The 21400-nt window shown below is 40.1% G+C and overlaps 1 protein-coding gene across 8 annotated transcripts in view; it reads left to right on the top strand.

The window, feature by feature from the left end:
- The window catches only part of ANKS1B (ankyrin repeat and sterile alpha motif domain containing 1B), a 421823-nt gene that overhangs the window by 21694 nt on the left and 378729 nt on the right, over positions 1-21400 (top strand). For 7 of the 8 annotated variants that reach the window (XM_077339156.1, XM_077339148.1, XM_077339147.1 and 4 more), the window contains exon 3: positions 7212-7368. The exons of the other annotated variant lie outside the window; for it this stretch is intronic. In XM_077339156.1, the coding sequence (XP_077195271.1) occupies positions 7212-7368 (157 nt within the window). The remainder of the gene's footprint in view (positions 1-7211; positions 7369-21400) is intronic. 8 annotated transcript variants of the gene reach the window in all.

Below are 21400 nucleotides of genomic sequence, written 5' to 3'. Positions count from 1 at the left end.
TTTAATACAGTTTCCTCATGTTGTGGTGACCCCCAACCATAAAATTGTGCAAGTCTTCTTTCACCGAAATTAAATTGAAACTGACAAATAGTGTGAAGATCCATTGTTCATGATTGTGTTCCCCCCCCCCCGGGTTTCTCAGTTCAGTTCTGCCTCTTGTCCCACCATGCCAATCTTGCTCTTTTCCACTGCTCCAGACAGACTAATGTTATATCTCAATCTACCCTGCAAGGCTGTAGTGTGGATGGCGCCTCCCAGCCAAGCTGCTTGCCCTGCCGCAACCCCTGTGAAAGAATCATTCAATCCCCAGGTTGAGAACCACTGTCTTAAGTTGATTCCAGAAAATGCAAGAATATGGAATAGTTGAAATACTTGATTAGCAGTTGCTTGACCAGAAGCAAAGTAAGATTCAGAGATGGATAGCATAATTGATTTATGTGGCTTTCATTTGGAATTGGAAACATTAAGCCATTTTGACATACAATAGGTAATACTAAATTACCATCCCTGAATAAGGGCTTCAGATTGGATAGTCAACAGTGCTTTGGACAGCACTGTTGAGAATCATTGTTCCATTATATACAATCAGAAATGGTCTGCAGTACTATTTTTTAAAAAGTTGTTGGATGTTATGGTGGATACTTGCCAAAAGCTGGCATCTATGACTCAAATTATTAAAAAATTGCAAAATAATACTAGAGTTATTTGCTTTCTTGTTTATGTACTTTATACCCAATTTCAATGATTGAAGGCATGTGTAATTAAACATAAACATCTCCCAGTTGAAGTCTATGAACAAAGGTGGGAGAAAATTGAACTCAGTTCACCAGGAAACTTATTTTCCTCAATACTGGCATTTTATATCCCCAATTATTAGGAAAAAAACCCTCCTTACCTGAATCACTTGTCAGAGACTGGTTGGGAAAATTCCTAAAAGGGAATTATGACTGACTGATCGGCAAATGAAAACAGTATGGTGGAGACCATTTGCCAAGCTAGAGTAATGCTGTCATCTATTTTCTATTAACATATTTAAATATCTGAAGGCTCAGGAAAAAAAATCCTGGAAACATCCCCTTCCCCTGTCTGAAAACTATTTTTTCATTTTCTTCCAGTGGAAAATGTAGCAATTTTAGCTAGCAGAGAAAGAGCTATGTGAAAAATGTGTGGAATACTTTTTAAAACCATTTTTACATGCTCAAAATGATAGTTTTTAGCGTAAGACAAAAATAATTCTTGTTTATATTGCCTGATAAAAGTAGGCATTATATATATTTTACTTTCTTCCCAAATATCTGTTGTCCCCCCAAGAAACTAGGCTTCTCTAACAGTGGTTCATTCAGAGACTAAGATCAGTGGAAGATCTTCTGTTTGAAGGAACTGAATTATTTAGCTTCTATAGTAATGATTCCTTGGAGAAGATAACGATGAAATATACCGCAAATTAATTGGTCTTCACAGTTGTGTCAAAGAAAAAAAATTTCAAGCAATTTCAACCTTTTCCTAGGCAAATCATCAAGGCTTTATTCTTCCTATTAGTGAAAACAATATTATCAGCAGCACCAGGAGCCAGCAATTGAGACAACAGACTGCAGCTACATCTGTATACAACAACTGAACAAAACCAGCCATGAGCAATGATGATCACATATCTTGACACTACTGGGTTATATTATATATTTAATAGCTACATGTTTCCATGTATCAAGGATGAAAGTACGGGGACCACTCCATGGCAGACAACCAGGACTAGGCCAAGCTGTAACTGACCATTAATGTGAGAGTTGGAGACTTGCTGCAATGTAGTGTTCAAGACTAGTTTGAAGAGCTGTTAACCAGCAGTGCCTGAAAGACAAGTGAGGAGTTAAAAAGGAAGCTACTGTCCAATACTTCTTTTAGGGAGGGTTAGGTCCCTCATCCTGTCAGGACTCAGAGTGGCATCCTTTTCCTGTTTACAATCCACACAATCCCACCTTCCTGCAAAATACCCCCCGTAGTCTCCCCGCATGGTGGAACTAATCCACTGTTGCTTTGTGTCCCCTGTGGGGAAATGGAAAGCTGTGGAGCTTTATGGTCTGCAGCACCGCACCACTGGTGGCCTGGCGCAGCTGCCTCTATGCAGAATTGGCCTATTTCATTTGTTTGTTGGGAGATGCTGTGGTCATGGGAGATTCTGTGTGGAGGAGGACTGGTGGCAGAGGTAGCCACTCATGTGGCTTCTGATCTGGTTCCACCTGAACCTCTAGCTTTTTAATGAAAACCAGTCATTACAAAGGTGACAGGAAGTCTCCTGGGGGGAAGAGGGGTCTCTGATGTAACAGGAAGTATAGAAAGCTGTTATCCCCTTGTACTGGTGTAACTGGCAGACTAGGGATGGAACAGGTATGTCTGCAACTGTTTCTCATGACAAATCCACTGGTGTAACCTGTGAAATGCTACCTCTGGGTTGTTATGTATGAATCAGACTGGGATCACAGAAATCCAGTACCTGGGCAACTTTTTATTCTTCCTCACCCCCAGCCAGTTCTGTGGATATGGATGAAGCAAGGCAAAGTTGTGAAAAACTGGGTGAACTGCCGGGGTGAAAGGTAGTTGTAGTTGTTAAGTTACAGGATTCATTTGTTCTGGGATGAGATAGAATCATAGAGTTGGAAGGGGCCATACAGGCCATCTAGTCCAACCCCCTACTCAATGCAGGATCAGCCCAAAGCATCCTAAAGCATCCAAGAAAAGTGTGTATCCAACCTTTGCTTGAAGACTGCCAGTGAACCTAGGAACCTAGAGAAGAACCTAGGAAGCAGGCATCCAACCTGAAAAAGGTTGGTATCTCTGAGGTATGAGGCAAATAGCCATACAGATGCCCTTACTTTTTGTTGAGTTACCAGTTGTCATTTTCAGTTAGTGGCTACCTTATTGTTTGGCTTGTTCCAGTTTCTCATTTAGGATTTGGCAAATGGCCTGCATTTTCTGGAGGATTTTCTCCAGGGGAGATACCTGAGAAAAGGCCACCACAGCAGGGATGCTTGAAGATGCAGTTCTCTGTCCCCTGAGTTTCATAAGAAACCAGCCTATCAAAGTTTTTGTTTGACATTAAAAAAAAATATATGGCTCACTTCTTTCCAAGTGCTCAGGATATTGGTTAATAAATGATGTTTGGCTTTTTAGATATAGCAAATACAATATTTTTAAGTCGACCCTACATCATCCATTTTAGAGAAAAGAATAAAGAAAAATGGCTTTTTTGCAAGCTATGGAAATATCTGTTGTGTTACTGTGGCTGGGAATTGTTACATCTTAGATGAAATGCAGTTGTAGTGATAGAGTTCACAGTTTAGAGACATTTCCTTATATTATACCATGTTAAAGAATGTTAAAGAAACTTATGTAAAGGACATTTTATTGGCTCTTCATATTAAAATTGTTTTAAGCCATTCACCAATCTGTTGTTCCTATTCAGTGGATCCAAAAATATTGCAGCATTGTCCATAGTCATAAATGCCCAAGAGCCCAAAATGCTCAGACAGCTGTTTTAACAAATGCTGTGGTAGAAGGCATCTGTAGGGCAACTAAATGGTCTATGCATTCAAAGTTCACTATTTTTTATTCTGCGGGTGCAACATGGAGCTCTTGAGGGAAAAATAGTTGTCTGATGTGTGCTACCGGTCAGTCATGGGGTTGCATGAGACCTGCTTACCAGTAACTGGAATTCTTTTAGTGGCTGTTCACATTTTCTCCATTGTAGAGGGCTTTGCCCGGTCTTGGCACATCCACAATGGTTTTTTCACACCTTTTTTGCACCAGGAATTTGTTCTACCTTGCTGCACATCTGACGGCAGGTCAAATTCCCAATTCCAGGTTATATTGTTGCTAGGCCAGTATCATCCCAGGCCTGACCCAATTCAGGTCCTTGTGTGCTCCATGCACCAATGGGGGATGTGTTGGGCCAGGGCCATGGGGAAGGCAAAAGACAGCCTGTCCTGGCTTGGCTCCTTCCCACCCACAGCCGCAACTACAGCATCCTGGAAGGGATACAAAATGCCTCAGGCAGCTTCACTGTGCTGCACGGTGTGGCAAAGCTGCCTGGGGCATTTTTGTTTTGATTTTAAGAATGGGGCTTTGTGTTGTTATGCAATACACATTTCTTAAAAATTAAAATCGGCCTTTTCCACCCTGTAGTGCGGTGGAACCTCACCACCCCAACTCAGAAACCTGAACTGAGGTGGACTGAGTCTGGCCATGCAGACCTGGGAAGAGGCAGGGTAGCCTGCCCCGGCCAAAACACCTGGCGGGAGCCGATTGTGGTGCCGCTGGTGCAGAATGGGTGTCAGAGAACCATAAAGAAATGCATACTCTCCTTCTTGTCATTTGAGATAAGGTAGATTCAATAGGGGAGAGAGCATGCACCTCATTCCATAGAGAAACTCTAGAAAATTTGTCAGCTAGACTGCCTGTCTACAGTTTTTGTTGTGTGATTGCTTAGAACCACTCAAGTTTGTATTTTAATTTTCTCCCAAATAATTTAGTAAATGTCCTCTTCATTCCTGCCTTTTTGGGAATGGTTCTGTTTGAATTATTTAATGATATCCATAACATGTAACTGGCAAATGAGGTATCAGAGTGGTAGGAGCAACCATTTACAGTTTTGACTGATATGAAGAAATTTGATGTAAAAGAATTATTGGGGAAAATAAATATCTTTTATTATGTAGTTGAGATATTGCTTTGAACAACATGATTACATCTTGTGGAATAAATGGTAAGTAATTTGTTTAACCACCTTGACCTGGATAGCCCAGGTTAGCCCAATATTAACAGATCTCAGAAGTCAAGTATGGTCATCCTTGGCTAGTATTTGTATGGAAGACCTCTAAGGAATACCAGGGTCATGACAGATGCAGGCAATGGCAAACCACCTCTGAATGTCTCTTCCTTGAAAACTCAACAGGGTTGCCATAAGTCAGTTGTGACTTGATGGCATTTTCCACCACCAACTTTCCACAATCATGCCATTGCTCCATGCACATCAATGAAAAAGAAGAGTTGGGTTTTATATGCTGCTTTTCTCTACCAGAAGGAGTCTCAAAACAGCTTATAATCACCTTCTCTTTCCTCTCCCCACAACAGACACCCTGTGAGGTAGGTGAGGCTGAGAGATCCCTGATATTACTGCTTGATCAGAACAGCTCTATCAAGGCTGTGACGAGTCCAAGGTCACCCAGCTGGCTGCATGTGGGGGAGCGGGGAATCAAACCCAGCTTGCTAGATTAGAAGCCATTAGAAGTCTTAACCACTACACCAAGCTGGCTCAGTTCTTCTGGATATTTTTTATAATGATTTAATTTTTTCTAATGTTAAATGTTTTCATTAATCAATGACAGATGTCTCTCCCTCTTCTTCTTTTATTATTTTTTTATTATTTTTGTTTATCCGGGCCATTTTATGTTTTTTTTTCCTCTAGAGGGATCCAAAGTGATCTTTTGTCTCTGAGCCTTTGGGGGGGGGCAGTTTCTGAGCCTTTTGGGGAGGACAGTATATAAATATAATAAATAAATAAATACATTATTATTAAGTAATTCTACAGTATTGTTAAGTAATTCAGAATATACAGTAAACTCAATTTTTCTGTTACAGTAAACAGAAAAAAATCTTGGAGAATCTTAAATACTGACAAATTATGCCTTGAACTTTTGTGAGCTAGATCCTATTTCATCAGATATTTGAAATACTAGATATCCGTTTAATATACCTAGTACAAACCAAACAAAATGGGGATGGGGAGGCTGCATGTAAAGTTTTAATAAAACAAGATCAAAGTACATAGCAATACAATAGCTAGGTGTGTTACATTACAATGTAGATCACAAATGATATAAAAGTAAAATATTTAATCAGATTGTGAGCTATAAACCACTCACAACAACTGGTTGTAAATTGTCAAGACATGATCAATAGTATTTATAAACTTTTCATGAGGGACAATTACTTAGAGTAGTGACAACTATTTTTAATCCCTATATATATATATATTTGAACAAGATGTGTGTACTATTAGCATTGCTGGTCAAGAGTACGTTTTTCGCAATTAATAGTTATCATATCATAATAATGCAGTAGATTTTCTATGTGGAGTTAAAAGGAGAATTTATATTCTCCATTGGCTTTCAGAATCAGTTTAAAGCTATTTATAAGTAAGAGAACTATTTTGTAAGCGTTTTCTCATAAGAGTAAATGAATTTATTTTTCATGCATTGTATTTGCTATCCCATTGTTATTGGATAATCCAGGCTAGCCTGTTCTCAGAAGCGAAAAAAAGTTGGTTTTGGCTAGCATATGGATAGGAGGACTCCAAGGAATACTAGGGAGTCAGATAGTGGTCACCATCTCTGAATGCCTCTTGCCTTAAAAGCCCTTTACAGGGTTGCCATAAGTCAGCTGTGACTTGATGTCAATTTTTTTGATAGAGTTGGTTCATAGTTTAGCATTTATTTTCTAAATATATTTTATTTTCCCTCCCCATGAAAACTGCAATATGTGAAGCAGTTTTTCTAAGGATCCCCAAGCTAGAGATAGAGAGATACTAATAGATATACAACAAGGAGAGAAATGGAAACAGAGTAACATGTGAAGCAGAATCTAGGGTGGATGTGGTTAGGAGAATATTATGGGAAAGAAGCAGAGAAAAGAGAAAGAATAGCTGAGGAGAAACTGGTGGTGGACAAACATTTCTCACCATGCCTAGGAACACGGTGTTTTGTATTTGAAAGCACATAAAGGAAATATTGACCAGAGAGCCAAGGGGCAGAGACTTCAGCCAGCCACCCAAGCCTCTGTATACCTTTAGTGTGATATATTTCTATACCCTGTGATTGATCTCTTCTAGAACACTCTTGTTAATCTGACTTTATTGGCAATAGAAAAAATCTAGCCATTAATTTTTAAGTTGATTAATGTTTCTAGGGAGTATTCCAGTACAAAACTACAATGGTTATGTAATCTCTGGTTCCTTATTCTATGGTTAATTGACAGCATATAGTGAAATGACATCATGACAAACTTTTTCATAACTCTTAGGCTTTGGCAAAGCTAGTTCCTTAGTTTTAATGACAACATCATATAAATAATGACTGGATGTTCTGGTTTGATACTTATGCCACCAATATGTACTTTGAGGCATATTTTGATAAAAGAAGTTCATTTTCTATATTTTTCAGGGATGTAGTTATCAAATTACTTCTATATGAAGCATCCACTAATGTGGCAGACAATAAAGGGTATTTTCCCATACACTTGGCTGCTTGGAAAGGAGATGTAGAGATTGTGAAGATACTTATCCGTCATGGGCCATCACATTCCAGAGTGAATGAACAGGTGACAATATTAAATCTCTTTGTTTTTCACTTCAGAAAATTCAAGTAAGTATCTTTTTGCACTTGCAGATATATAACTGGATTCATGAAGGCCCTTTGTTCTCTTGAATGCTAGACAGTGGGGAGGAAGAGTGGTTATTTCTATGGAGCCACACATGGATGAAAATTGGATAAGTCTTAAAATAGTATATGCTTTAATGTCTACTAAATGGTGCCTAGTTTTGTTTGTATTGCTCAGTATTTATTTTAACCAAATCCTTTGGCAGATGTCCTTGCCCCTCTACTGATGCAAAATGTAATCTTTGAGACTGCTGCTACTCAATTCTTTAATTTTTTGTTACAGATATGTAATAGATTGCTATGTTACTCGGTTTCTGCTGCAGGCTTTAGATCTCCAATGCACCGTGTATCTTTTCATTGGGAGCAGAAAGCAGGTGTTCCAAACCCCAGCTGTTTGGCTTAAGTAGCTTGGAGCCTTTTGAACCAAACAGCTGCTTTCTGCTCCCCATGGCTTTTCATTGGAAGCAGAAGCCAGAGTTTATAGCTGGTTTTGACAGACAGCAGAAAGCAGGAGTAAATCCCTGCTTTATGTTCTTCATGAACCACCAATAACTGCTCCAAAATTTGTGGAAGTTTGTGGCAATTCGTCAGTTCATGAACATGACTTTGTGAACCACAAACCAACCAAATTCATGATGAACATTACTTCACCAGCAAGTTTGTGCCAACTCCAGTTCATTGTTTAGAACTCTTTTGGAATGAATTGTTCCAGAGACACATACACATCAGTGGTAATTTTCAATAAGTTCCAAGAGTACAAAGTGATGAACGTATGAAGTTGCCTTGTGGTAGATTAGACCCAGCTCTTTATTGTTTACTTTGACTGGTAGCAGCTGTCAGCCACAGAATAATCTTTCCTTACAACTGCTGCTTGTCATCCTTTCACTGCAGATGCAAGATGGATAGAACCTGGTCTTTCTGCAAAATATGTGATCTACCTCTGAATGAGTCATGCCTTTAGGAAACATGCATAATAATAAATTTGATAGGAATAATTTCATTTTCATTTCCAGAATAATCTGTTAAGAATAGAGCAAAAAAAACAAAACAAACAAACAAAAAAAAAAAACGTTGTGAAACACTGCTTCCAGTTCCCTTAAAACTTTCTGAGACAAAACTCATGCAAGGTAGTTTTCAGAAGTTTTTAAAGAATGCAATATATTGTTTATTGCAAGGACATTTTTAAAATTCTTATACATATCTAAAGAGATTAAACTCAAATATGAAGTTAAGGCCAACCATGGAAAGTAGATTCCCTAAGTCAGGGGTAATCAACCTACCCCTGCCCTAAGCTTCTAGAAAATGCAGATGTTTTGAGCACTCCCTCTCCCCTCCATCACAAGCCAGAGTAGAGCCCTCTCTTGCAGAAATGGTCATGTGATAGAAGTAGGGAATGAATGTTCTCTATTCTTCCAATTTAGATCCAGTTATCCTCTGCATGGTGAACAGTATTTTGGACATAGCCTCAAATTTATGGGACAAGCCTATGTTTGGCCCAACACCCACACAGAAAATTTAAATTTACAAATTAAGAGAGTAAGGGAGTAAATTCCTCTGTCAACACCCTATAGTGAATTTCCTAGTTCATCTTCATGGTTTCTGTGCAGTCACACATTGATCTGCATCTTTGCAGGCCTGCCATGGAGAAGTGCTAGCAAGCTTAAACAAATTTGAAATTTGATTGAGTTTGAAAGATTGTTTAAAGATATTCTAAGAAGGCTTGTTTTTTGTCAGATATAAAACAGGGGACCTTCATTTCCTAGGGACTTTCTTTACCTTAGCCTTATGTCTCTCTTCAGCTTTTTTTTAGAGGGAAGGTCACTTGAATGCTGGCTGTGCAGAATGTAAGAGATTGACCCAAAAGACCAGAAATGAGAGGGCCAAATGATTAAAGGCAGCCCTATGGGAGAAGCTCTCAGAGCTGTATCAGGCTCCAATGGCCCCATTGACTAGCTCGATGCCACCTCCAAGGCTCTTGACTATATCTCAGAGGCAGAATGGGCCACTTCTCAGCCTTCTGGAAAGCAGAAGAAGAAGACCGATGGCCCATAAATTACCATGGCCATTGCCAACCCTGATGGGTCTGTCTTCTTCTTGGTGCTAGCAGTCACTACTGCCACTGAGAGCAACTTCTTTAACTCTGAGAGGGCTCTCCTGCCCCACTGACAGAAACCAAAGGCTCATTGCCCTGGAATTTTCTTTGTCACTGTTGTTGTCAGCCATTCAGTCGAGTCTGACTCTTGGCAATCCCATGGCACAGCTGTGGCCACAATCCTTGATCAGGCACCACCTCCCTTAGCTGTGCAGTGTTCTGCCTGGTGTCCATTTTGATCTTTGCTGGCCTGATTTCCTTTTTCCACTGACCAATCCTAGCATAATTGCTTTCTCTGTTTAGTTGGCTTGCATGCTGTGGCCAAAATAAGTGAGCTGGAGTTTTGTGATTTGGCCTACCAGTGATATATCAGACTTTATGCACTGTATTATTTCCCACCTTCTCCAACACCAGGGTTCAAATGAATCTATTCTTCTCTTGTCCAATTTTTTCACTGTACAACTTTCACATCCCTGAGTGGCTATCAGAAATATGATAGATCTAACTAATCTACATTTGGTAGTCAGGCTTATGTCCTTTCTTTTCCATGTTTGGCTCATTGATGAGGGACCCAGAGCAATTCGACATTTTATTTCCATACTGTAATTGCCACTCACATCAATTTGTGATCCAAGAAAAATGAATTCTTGACCGCATTTGATCACTTCGCCATCAATTGTTTTTGTGACATGTCTGTTTTTTGCAATGGTATTGCAAAATATTTGTATTTTTAGTGTTTAAAAAAGGCCCAATTTCCTACTTATTTCATTGACCTTTGTAATTAGCTGTTGTATGTTTTCCTTTGTTTCTGACAGGAGGGTAGTGTCATCAGCATAGCAAAGATTATTTATATTCCTTCCTTCAGTCTCAATTCCAGTGTTTGATTCTTTGAGGTGGCTTAATAGTATTCTTCACTGTTTCTTTGGAGGTTTGATGCATAGAACACTTTTTATTCCAAAACCAAAAATTAATATAGAACATGCTAAATAACTTAAATTTGAATTTTATGCAGATTGTAACATGGAAATTAAAACAAAAGAAATATAAATAACAAGTAGAGTCAACATTATTGATACAAAGAAAAGTAGGAATGGCATGTAATCCACATGAATATAAATAGTAATTACAGTAGAACTTTTTAATGTTAACTTTCTTGATATACATTGTTTTAAAAAGTTTCTATAGTCCTTTAAGGTAACTCAGCAATATTATATGCAGTTGGCTGATGGGGAAATGAGGGATGTACCTAAGTCAGCATAGTAAATTTACAGTTGGGATGAGAGTAGAAATAGGAACTTCATAGCTTACACCTGTAGCCGTGTTGTTTACTAGCTCTCATAGACCGTTTATGCACTGAGAACTTCACTGCCCCAGCTCACATGCAGGAGCACAAATAGAGGGTGGCTGAGGTGTACCAGTCCAAATGCTCCCCCGTGTGGGTGCAGGAAGAGGTGGAGCAATCTGCCATGAGTAAAACTCCAGTCTGCAGCCCGGCATGAAACCTCCAGTGCATAAACGGTCATAGAGGTATATTTTCCCTAACTCAGTCAAAATAAATTCAGGATTATAAATATTTAAAATAAATATTTAAAATAAGTACATTTTGTTAGGAATGTTCAGTAAACAAGATTCTAGACCAGCCTTTCTTAAGCAAGGTTTCATGAAACCCTGGGGTTTCTTCATAACCCTGGAAGGGTTTCCTAAATGGGTGGGAGTTAATCATTTTTTATATATTTTAAAAATTTCTTAAACATTTACCAGGTGATATGAACATATACAGTCATGTCAGCCAACCCACCCCATCCCACAATGGCCAATTATGGGCCTGGAGGGAATGGGAAGGTGTGTGTGTGTGTACATAGTTAGGCTTCTCAATGATATTCTGCATGATCATGCCACTTCTGGGGTTTCTCAAAGCCTGAAGAATGTTTCAGGGTTTCTCAATGGTAAAAAGGTTGAGAAAGGCTGTTCTAGACACTACATGACTGGAATTATCAGCTCACTTTGTAGAAGTATTTTTTAAAAATTATGATGAATATTGCTTAAAGAAACAATAAATGATTTCTTAAGAAAAATATTCTTAGTAAAACAATTATGCAAAGTAGAACTGTTTCTCAGGGCTTTTATCTGGCAACTACTTCCTTATGAGAAGGCTAACAACTGTTTTGTTAATACTGACATTTTATTGATATTGATATGCAATATTTATTAGGTCAGACCATTGCCGGTTTGAACCATCACCATCGATTGATACCACCATGGTGCACCGTGAGGGGGTTAGTTTTTGTGGGGTGGGAAAATAGTTATTTGCTTGCCAGGGATTGTAATATATTTTAATGAGGTTATATGATTATTTTATGTGGGGGTTTATCTCATAACTCACCACACAATGGTTCACCAATAGCGGCAGGTAACAATCCAATAATAATAATAATAATAATAATAATAATAATAATAATAATAATCCGCCTTAAATATTGTTGGAGAAGGCTGGGTATAAATTAAATAAATAAATGCTGTGTGGAAATAAGATATATTAAAACAAATTCAGTGTAATTTCAAAACTATACCTCTATAAATTCAAACATTGTATATTTATCATTGTTAACATTAAACTCTGGTTCAAAGTTCTGTTGTTTTTCAGTATGGGAAAGTTTATTGTGTGTTACAGTGAAATAAATTGGTCATAAAAGTGATTGTATTTGGCTGGTATGTGCTCAAAAGATTCTAAGCAGGCGAAGGTCAGACCGTTTTGGCACGAGGAATCTGCCCCTGGACAGCCTCCTCCACATGACATCACCTGCATTCCGAGGCAGTCTAGAGGCAGGTTCACATTTTGCCCAGATTACCCTTGGGATGAGGGAATCACAAAAAGTGGATTTGCTACTTTTTATCTCACATCCCATTGGTGAGCAACCAGTGAGCAGCCAGAGGCAAGCCTGTTTGGAAGGGGAAAGGTGCAATTGTCTGTACCACTGTCCTGCCCTCACACCCACCCTCCCCTATCCATTTCCTGCTCTGAGTAATTTTTTTAATGGTGTGGTCTGTGTTGCAGCGTAACCACAAAGCAACATTGTAAAAGGTAAAATAAAATCTTCTGCAAACTATCCACGGTCTTTTTGGGATCAGGCTGGCAAAAACAGAGTCCCATTTTTGTTTTCTGGAGGTGGGGAATGAGCTGGGAAAGAGGGGTGAAAGCCTTCCCCTGATCATACAGGGCTTGCGCACTTTGTTTTAAGCCAATCATTTACCAAAAATGGCTTTTTTCTGCTTCAGTTACTATGTCCAGCCTTCTCACAACTCAGGCAGGCAAAAACAGGCTCATTTGTGTTTTGTGAAGATGGGAAATGAACTGGAAAAAGGGGGCGGGGCAGGTGATCAAGCAACCTTTTCCTGATCATACAGGGGTGTAAACGCTTTGTTTTTAAGCCAATCATTTACCAAAAATGACTTTTTGGGCTCCAGTTACCATGTTCAGCACCTCAGAAATCCACCCAGACATAAATGAAGTCCAAAAGAACACAAATCCCAAAAAAGGGAGGGGATGCTGTGTCATTCTCACACTTCTCCATAGCAACGCGGCAGTGTTGATTTTTATTAAAAATGCATCTGTGTTGTGGCATTACTGCATACCAATAGAGAAAGGCCTTTAAAAAAAATGTTGGGGCTTGGGTGGGAAGAAAGTTTCACAAGAGAACTGCTGTGCTGTGATTGGTGGCTTGCTGTGATTGACAAGCCAAGTGCGGGGTGAGAAGTTTGCTAGGTTGCACATATTGGAAAAGTTACAGATTGTAAATCCTAAAATGGAACAATTTAAGAAGAAGTTGACTACTGTGCAAGTTACTGCTATAGACCTATTATGCATGGTGGCAGTCACACTGGGCCATTTCATTGCGGTGGGGTGGGATGCCCACTGTTCCCTGCATATCTATGGAGGAGGGGTCCCCTGGCATACACCATCTGCCCTGCCATAATGGCCACGTGCACACAACGTGGAGCTGAAAGTGTGCTTTGCTATGGCAGTGGTGGTGGAGGGGAGGAGTGAGAGGTAGGGGGCACAGGCCCCCCAACACTCACTGGCAGGGGAGCAACATGCCACCCTACCAGCATGGTGGGGGTGGGGGGATGCCCCGTTCTGCTCCGCATCTCCATGGAGCTGAGAGGGGCAAGAGGCATCCTCATAGGGGCACCGTAGGTTGGGGAAGGAGCCAGGCCAAAGGCCCATCTCCTTCGATTATGTATGAGGCCAGTGCACATGGGTGCTCCGATAACACGGAAGAATCCGCATTCCCTTAGAGCGAGCCTTCCAAGGGCATGGGCTGGGCCAGGGCTCGGTGGTGTCTGGGATGGTGGCAACGTTGGGCATAATCTGGGATTTGCCCCGAAGTCTTGTCACCACCAGCTCGGCCAGTCCACCCTGTGCATACTTGGTTTTAGTGATGTTTAGGAGTGTGAAGATAAAATTAGAATATGAAAATATATTTATAAAAACACTAGTTTGTGCATGCTGGAGATTTTGAGAGGAGTAGGCAAAGGGGGAAATGAACAGCACAGAATAATTGAAGGATGGGAACACTGTCCTCAAAAAGAATCTTTTGTTTCCAACAGAAACATTTGTTAAGCTCTTTGAAGAAACTATTGTATTGTAACTAGTTATAACTGAGTTACCATTTTATGATTAATATATAACATCCATGTTGACATGAAGTAAATACATAATTTATTTTACATAATCTATGTAGGATAAATCTCCTTTGTATAGTGTGTGAGGTTATTCTCTATCTTTTTTGGTGTCATTCAGTGTATTTTGTTTCACTATTTCATTTTTTTCATATTTATCAATACTTGAGTACTTCTTTCTCCTTTTGTGATAATATATTAAATGCATATGTTCTATAATAAAGGGGAAAATGTAATTGCTGAATTAAAAGTTTTTGAGTTACTAAGGACTGGAATTCATATAGTTAACAAATGTCTCATTAACTAAATTGTCTGATCTCCTTTAATTCAACCAGCCCTGTATCATGATAAGATGTTTGGAAAATAGTAAGCCTCCTGTTTTGTAAAGCAGTACAATGTGTCCTTAAGAGCAGTATAATTTTCTCATGACTCTATTGACATTTCACATTCTGTTGATACATGAGTTAATTAAGAGTATTATAACAACTTGTATAATTAAATGTATGGAAACTAAAAATTATCCCAAGCAAACAATAAAGAATTCCTGTAGATTTCAATAACAAACAGTTAAGTGTGCACTTAATTCTTTCACTGACATAAGCATGGTGGTTAAATTCTTAACTTTTACAGGGTCAAGTCTGTATATATTTGTTTTTTTAGAATTAATGGATGTGTTCTTGTTAATAAAGAAGTCTTTCTACTGGTGGCTGATATATCTACAATATATAGACTCACAAGTCAAAGACGTATCACTGTGAAACTTTCTGATAAGCTTAAGAAGGTATAATTCTAATCCAGGGGTAGTCAAACTGCGGCCCTCCAGATGTCCATGGACCACAATTCCCAGAAGCCCCTGCCATGCTGGCAGGGGCTTCTGGGAATTGTAGTCCATGGACATCTGGAGGGCCGCAGTTTGACTACCCCTGTTCTAATCCAATTGTTAGAGAAAAGTAGAGGAGGTTTCAACAACTAGTTTCCTGTTTTCCATCCTTTCTTACCCCTTTGTGTGTCTTACTCTATATGTCTGTTATTTCCTACCTTCCTTATTTCTCTCTCTCTCGCTCTCTACTTTCCCCCCCTCTTCTTTTTTTCTGTTTCTTAGGGTCAACTCAACAGTTGCAGTAGAACTGCAATAGAGGTGTTTTACCAATGACACTGAACAAGATTGAAATTGACTAGACTCTCACAGTGTTAGTCAGTTTCAATCTGCATCTTGAGTCTCAGGTAATGTGCTTCTGAATTTTCTTGCAACATGCTATTCCATTAATTCTGCAGTAGTTTTTCATATACATTGAAATGAGGTGAAATTATTACCCAGTCTCAAAGTTGGCTTTGTCAGTTATTCCTCCTAATTATCATAAAGCATCTTTATCTTCATACTAGGCAGTTGTGTACTTAACTGCCTGTTTGAAGCATACAGTTATGCATGCATGGCTTATAATGTACTCATTATGCTTGTGGCTGAAAATTTGTTCCACTGCTTTCTGGATTAGAAGATTACCAGTTTGATGTTCATATGTTCAGTAGTATATACATACAAAACTTTAAAAAAATTAAACATATTGGGACAAGTTCATTCCTGATACCTGTATTCAAGACAGTGCTCATTTTATATGTAAATAACAATAATATCCAGACTGAAATAACAGAACAGAAAAATTAAATTTGTTGGATCATCAAGTACTACTGGATTTACTTGACATGAATTTGCATTAATTCTTTCATTCTATGTTGTAAAGACAGCTGAAAGGAGAGAAATACATCTTGAAGTATTTTTTCATAGAGTTTATTTGGATAAAGGGATGGTCCTGACATTAATTATGACACTAGATTAACTATACTCAGCTCTATACTGATTCTAGGAGGTAAAGATTAATCACTATGGATATTTCAGGACTCTGCATTCTGTGTTTTTCTTGCTGTTCAGTTTCCTTGAGCTCTGTTAGCCTTCCACATTTATGGACGGTGGCCGATACTCCGTGTGGCTGCCGCGCCATTGCGGTGAGGTAGAATGCTTCGCCGTTCCCCGTGTATGCGCGGGGATGGGGCTCCCCAGCATATGGCGATGCTCTGGGGCAGTGCGATCACACATGCTGTGCGCCGGGGCTGGGAAGATGCCCAGCCATGGCAGTGGCCGTGGGTGAGTGGGGATGGGCTGGGCCCCTATCGCATGCGACAGCGGGGGCAGGGGGATGCCCCTGCCAGCTCCGCGGAGCTGGTAGGGGTGTACGGTGTCCCTACAGGAACACCGTAGGTTAAAGCCGGGTGGGCCGAAAGCCCCGGCACTGTCGATTATGCACAGCACTGGCCCACCCCAGCCCCTGCCAGCATCCGCAGCATCCCGGGGACCGTGGAAGTTACTGCATTTCCATAACATGGGTTTTCCGTGGCCCTGGACCAGGCCATGCCCACGCTGGCAGCAGGGGCATGCATAATCGGGTAATTTACCCCGATGCCCTGCTGCCGCCAGAGCGGGCATTATGGCCCGTGCATAATGGGTATAATGAAAATAATATGAGACGGTATTATTTTCAATCCAACATATGTTCTTCTGCCAACTAATTAATACTGCCACTCCCTTAAAAAGATATCCCTCCTCAAAATGGACTAGAAATATATTATTATTGTTTGCTAGTTTCTGCTCTAAATCTAGTTTTATAATATAATTTTACTTTGTCTACTGAAAGGAAGGCTCTTCCCTTGCTAAATTCATTATATTGATATCTTTGATAGCTCTGATACCAGAAAAGTGATATTTGTACTAAACATTATTAGAGATTGCTCCAGAATTTGACCAAACCACCCCCTCGAACAGCTGCCAAAGTTTACCATGCATGTTTTGCTTTAAATATAATTATTCGTAAAGATCATTAAACTTGTACATAAGTGTTGGTAGTATTGACTGTAGTTTGTGTTTGAATCATTTTTTCCAGTTTAGTGCGTGAGAAGGAAAAACGCAAGAACAGCCCTGCTGAATCCAACCAAATAGTCAATTTATTCAAACATCCTGCCTCACACAGTGGCCAATTTGGATTGCCAACAAAATGGCATAGAGGCTGAGGCCTTCCCCTGAAGCTGATTTCTGGCTCTGGGATTCAGAGGAGGGTTACTTCCATGAGGGTGGGATTCTCACATTCTGGATGGTTAAAAACCCCCTTGTGGCTCTGCAGCTCTGCTGTGACACCATAGGCAGAGGAGGAACCAGGCCTGGAAGCCCCAGCTCTTCCCAGTGTGCATGGGCCTGGCCTGGCATAGCTGCCGATGGCAGTCATGGCAAAAAGGGGAATGCAAAAAAATCAGTGTTCCATTGCTGCAGGTCATTGGAGGGAGCCAAGCCAGCAACAAAGTGCATAAATGGGGATTAGCCCCACTTACATGCAGGCGCCGTCCCAGCCTTTTCTCCTGGTCTGAATGTCAAAGCCCTTCAGTGACCATGGCTAGTAGCCATTGATAGATTTACCTTCTAATCCCCTTGTAAAGCTGTTTATTCCTGTGGCCATCACTACATCCTCTGGCCATGAATTCCACATTTTTATCAGTCTCTATGTAAACTAGTGTTTCCTTTTGTCTGTCCAGAAATTTCCTGCCTATCATTACTGCTAAGTTTACTCAGGAGTCTTTAGTGTTAAAACCTTGTTAAAAATCTTTTCAAAGTCCAGGTATATAAAATGGGTCACCATTGTCTATATCCCTTTTCACTTTCTCAAAGAACTCCAAAAGGTTGGTAAAGTCGACTTCCCTTTGTTGAAGCTGATTTTAAAAATCTTTTTCTATCATTGATTACAGTTTCTACTAATTACTCTGGGACAGATGATAGGTTCAATGGCCTCTAATTTCCTGGGTTCCCTTTGGGACCCTTTTTAAATGTCTGGTGGAAGATCTTTGTTTTGCAGGCCCTGTGGAACCGTGATACAACTTTCCAGTCTCCTGGTGACTGAATTTAATGATAGGTTATATATACAGGTTAATAGATAATCTGTCTCGCATCTGAGTTCTTTAAAAGTCCTTGGTATTTGCCAGTTTTTAATTTTTCCAGTAGGTCTAGAATTTTATCTCTGGTCATCGCAGTTTGGCACAGTTTTTCAGAATCCCTTCCTGAAAACAAGGATTGTGGCAAGGGTATGTGCCTCACACTTTCTGCAGTGGTCACAGAAGCACAAAAGTAATTGAGCTTTTCTGCCATCTTTCCACCTTTCTTTAGCAAGCCCCTTATTCCTTTGTCATTTAAAGACCCCAATTCTTCTCTGGTTAATTTCCTGTTCTGGATACGTTTTTTAAAAATGTTTATTATCTGATGATATATTTAGCAACCTACTCCTCAAACTTTCTTTCCTCATTTCTAATATTTCTTTTGCTAGAGCCTATAGTCTCTTCTGTTCAATTCATTGGGACAGACTTTCCACTTTTAAAAAGAAACCTCTTTACTTATTTTGCTTCCTTGACTTGTATTGTTAACCACACATGCCTTCTTGTAGACTTGGCAGTGCTTTTCTTAATCTGTGGAATGTATTCTATTTGGGATTCAATTAGTGTGAGTTTAATTTAATTTAATTTGGCAATAGAAGCAATTGTTGCATTGTATATAGAACTCTTGTTGGTTTGTAGCTGTTTATTCTAGTGAGTCTTCTTTATTACATACCCCAGTTTCTGTTACAATACTTGATATTCTGCTTTCAGAAAAACTTTGATTTTCATTTGCTATAATTTATCCATTACTTGGATAGACATCATTCCACATAAAGTCCAGGACATGTGTGCATGAAGTACTTGCTACCTGATGGTCCTCTGGGACATCACTCACCCAAGAAGACCAATCAGGTAGGGGATGCCCCACTACTGACTACCTTCACCTCCTCCTTTTATCTGTGCTAATTATGCTAGGCGTGAGTTAGCACATGAGATTGCAGTCAAAGAAAATGTGCATTTTACCGATTTCATCATCTCATAGGCTCTCAACTGCATTCTATAAGATGTTGCTGCAACTTCATCATGAGTCTTCCTCCAGACTTGTCTCAGTTCTTGTTTCTTCTCACAGAGACAGGGGCAGAGGGGGCATTGGGGAGCTATCTCGTCAATGATGGCCAGCATTCAGTTGTGCCAGTCACTGACCAGAACATTTAGAGAAGTGCCGGGAGGCATTGGGTCCTGCAGAGCATTCAGGAATCCAATCAGATCCAAAAGTCTCCACGGGTGAGCTGAAATCTGCTCAGTGCCCAACAGAGGAGAGTGTGGTAGCCTTAGTGGGCCTTCAGGGCACAGTGGTCTGACCATGGCATGGCCTTAGCTGAGACTAGATCCAGATTCAACCCCACAGTGAGGTCCAGGGTGCGGCCTGCTTGATGGGTAGGGCCAACAAGAACTTGCAAGAGCCCTAGCATCAACATGGCTGACACTAGCTCCAGCCCATTTCTAGAGTTTGGCAGCTCAGCATGGATGTTAAATTCCCACATAATTAAGAATCTAGGGAACTGTAATGTCCAGGCTCTTGATTGAGTCCCATCCGAGGCCTACACATTCAGTTCTTGGAATTGATAGCATGGGGAGAGCCCTGAAGGAAAAGTCCTCTCAGATCAAGATTGCTGCCCCTCCTCCCTGCCCCACAGTACAAGGCTGATGGAGGATAGAGAATCTGGCAGGGGGCTAGCTCTTTAAGGGCAGCTGTCTCACCCTCCCTGACCCATTTGTCCATCATGCACACCAGGTCTATGTTGATATTTGCAAAATAGTCTTGCAAGGTATAGGCGTTATTAAGCCACCTGGAGTTACATAACATCAGTGTAAGAGACGAGTTGTTCACCTTTGTCTCCACCCTAGTGTCCTGACATATGGGATGGAGGTTGGAAGGGATCTGAGCATGTCTGTATCTCAGGTCACTTGTCTCGTCCCACCTCCTCCCATCTCTGTCTCTGCCTCTTCCCCTCAATAACGGGATCCCTGACCCCCTCTTGCCCCCCCCATTGTGATCACTCCCTCCGTTATAGCTGATGTGCGTGAGATGACCATATTTGGTCATTGTTAGTTGTTTTAAGATTTGTTAATTCTATTTCAATGTTGGTCTTAGAAGGTGCCTTATTTCGCTAGGTGCGTATTTTGCTAGGATTTTCCTTGAACCCCGGTTCTGTCTTTGGTGAAGAAACTGGTCTTATTTTTGTTTGGTGGGATTATGTGTCTGTGGAGGGATAGCCCCAATCACTTCTTATGGCAACTCAGGGCTGCCCATTCTGATTTATCTGATTTATCATTTTTTGATTGGCTTGGCAAAACTTTGCTGTTTTGGGTCAGCTTTTTCTGTGCTAAATCTAATTTAGGGAGCAGTCTGATTCCTTGACTGCTCTGGCTGCCATCTTGGTCCATCTATTCTGTAATATGCATAGAAACAACCACCATGTTACTTCCATGCCCTATCCATGCTAAAAATGTTCGGTTTAGAGAATTGTTTTACAGATACAATATAGAGAATTTTTCACATTTAGACACAATAAGATTTGATAAAGCATATAAGTATATGGACTGACTCGTAAAATATCATAGTTCCCACAGCAACAGATTTGAAGAGAAAATGATTATCATAGGTATAAAATCAGGAATAAGAGAACTAGACTTCTATGTCTTTGTGAACTACAAATGGGTTTGAGGGGTCTCATTTGCTGGTTTGTCAGGGAGTTATCACGTGGTTGTGTTTGGATGCTGTGACACAGTTTACTAATGTAACAGGATTAACTTTTGCTTATATATTCCTACTGTTATGATGGTCAGTTCATAGTCTGATGAAGGGTGCTTGCACTCGAAAGCTCACACCTTGAATAAATCTTTGTTGGTCTTAAAGGTGCTAGTGGACTCTGATTTTATTGTGCTGCTTCAGCCCAACACGGTTACTCATTTGAATTTAACCCATGAGGAACCAGAATGTTCAGTCTCAAATTCCACTCTGCTTTATGCTTCATTAACATTCTGTTGTGTATATGGGGGACCATGACTGTGTTCTATAAAATGATGTACTAAAGGGGCACCTGTTTTTGTGGTCAGTATTACTTTTGTGTTCAGATAGATTTGGGTGGGTAGCAATGAAACAGCAGAGCAAAGTTTGAGTCCAGTGACACTTTTAAGGCCAACAAAGTATTATTCAAGGTATAATATTTTATATGCATGCACACCTCTTCAGATACAGAACTGTGCATGTACACAAAGGCTTTTACCTTGA

The sequence above is a fragment of the Paroedura picta genome, chromosome 5, assembly GCF_049243985.1.
Source record: "Paroedura picta isolate Pp20150507F chromosome 5, Ppicta_v3.0, whole genome shotgun sequence".
NCBI classification, from domain to species: Eukaryota; Metazoa; Chordata; class Lepidosauria; order Squamata; family Gekkonidae; genus Paroedura; species Paroedura picta.
Note: the sequence above shows the minus strand (reverse complement) of the source record. Positions and strands in the feature narration are given on the sequence as shown.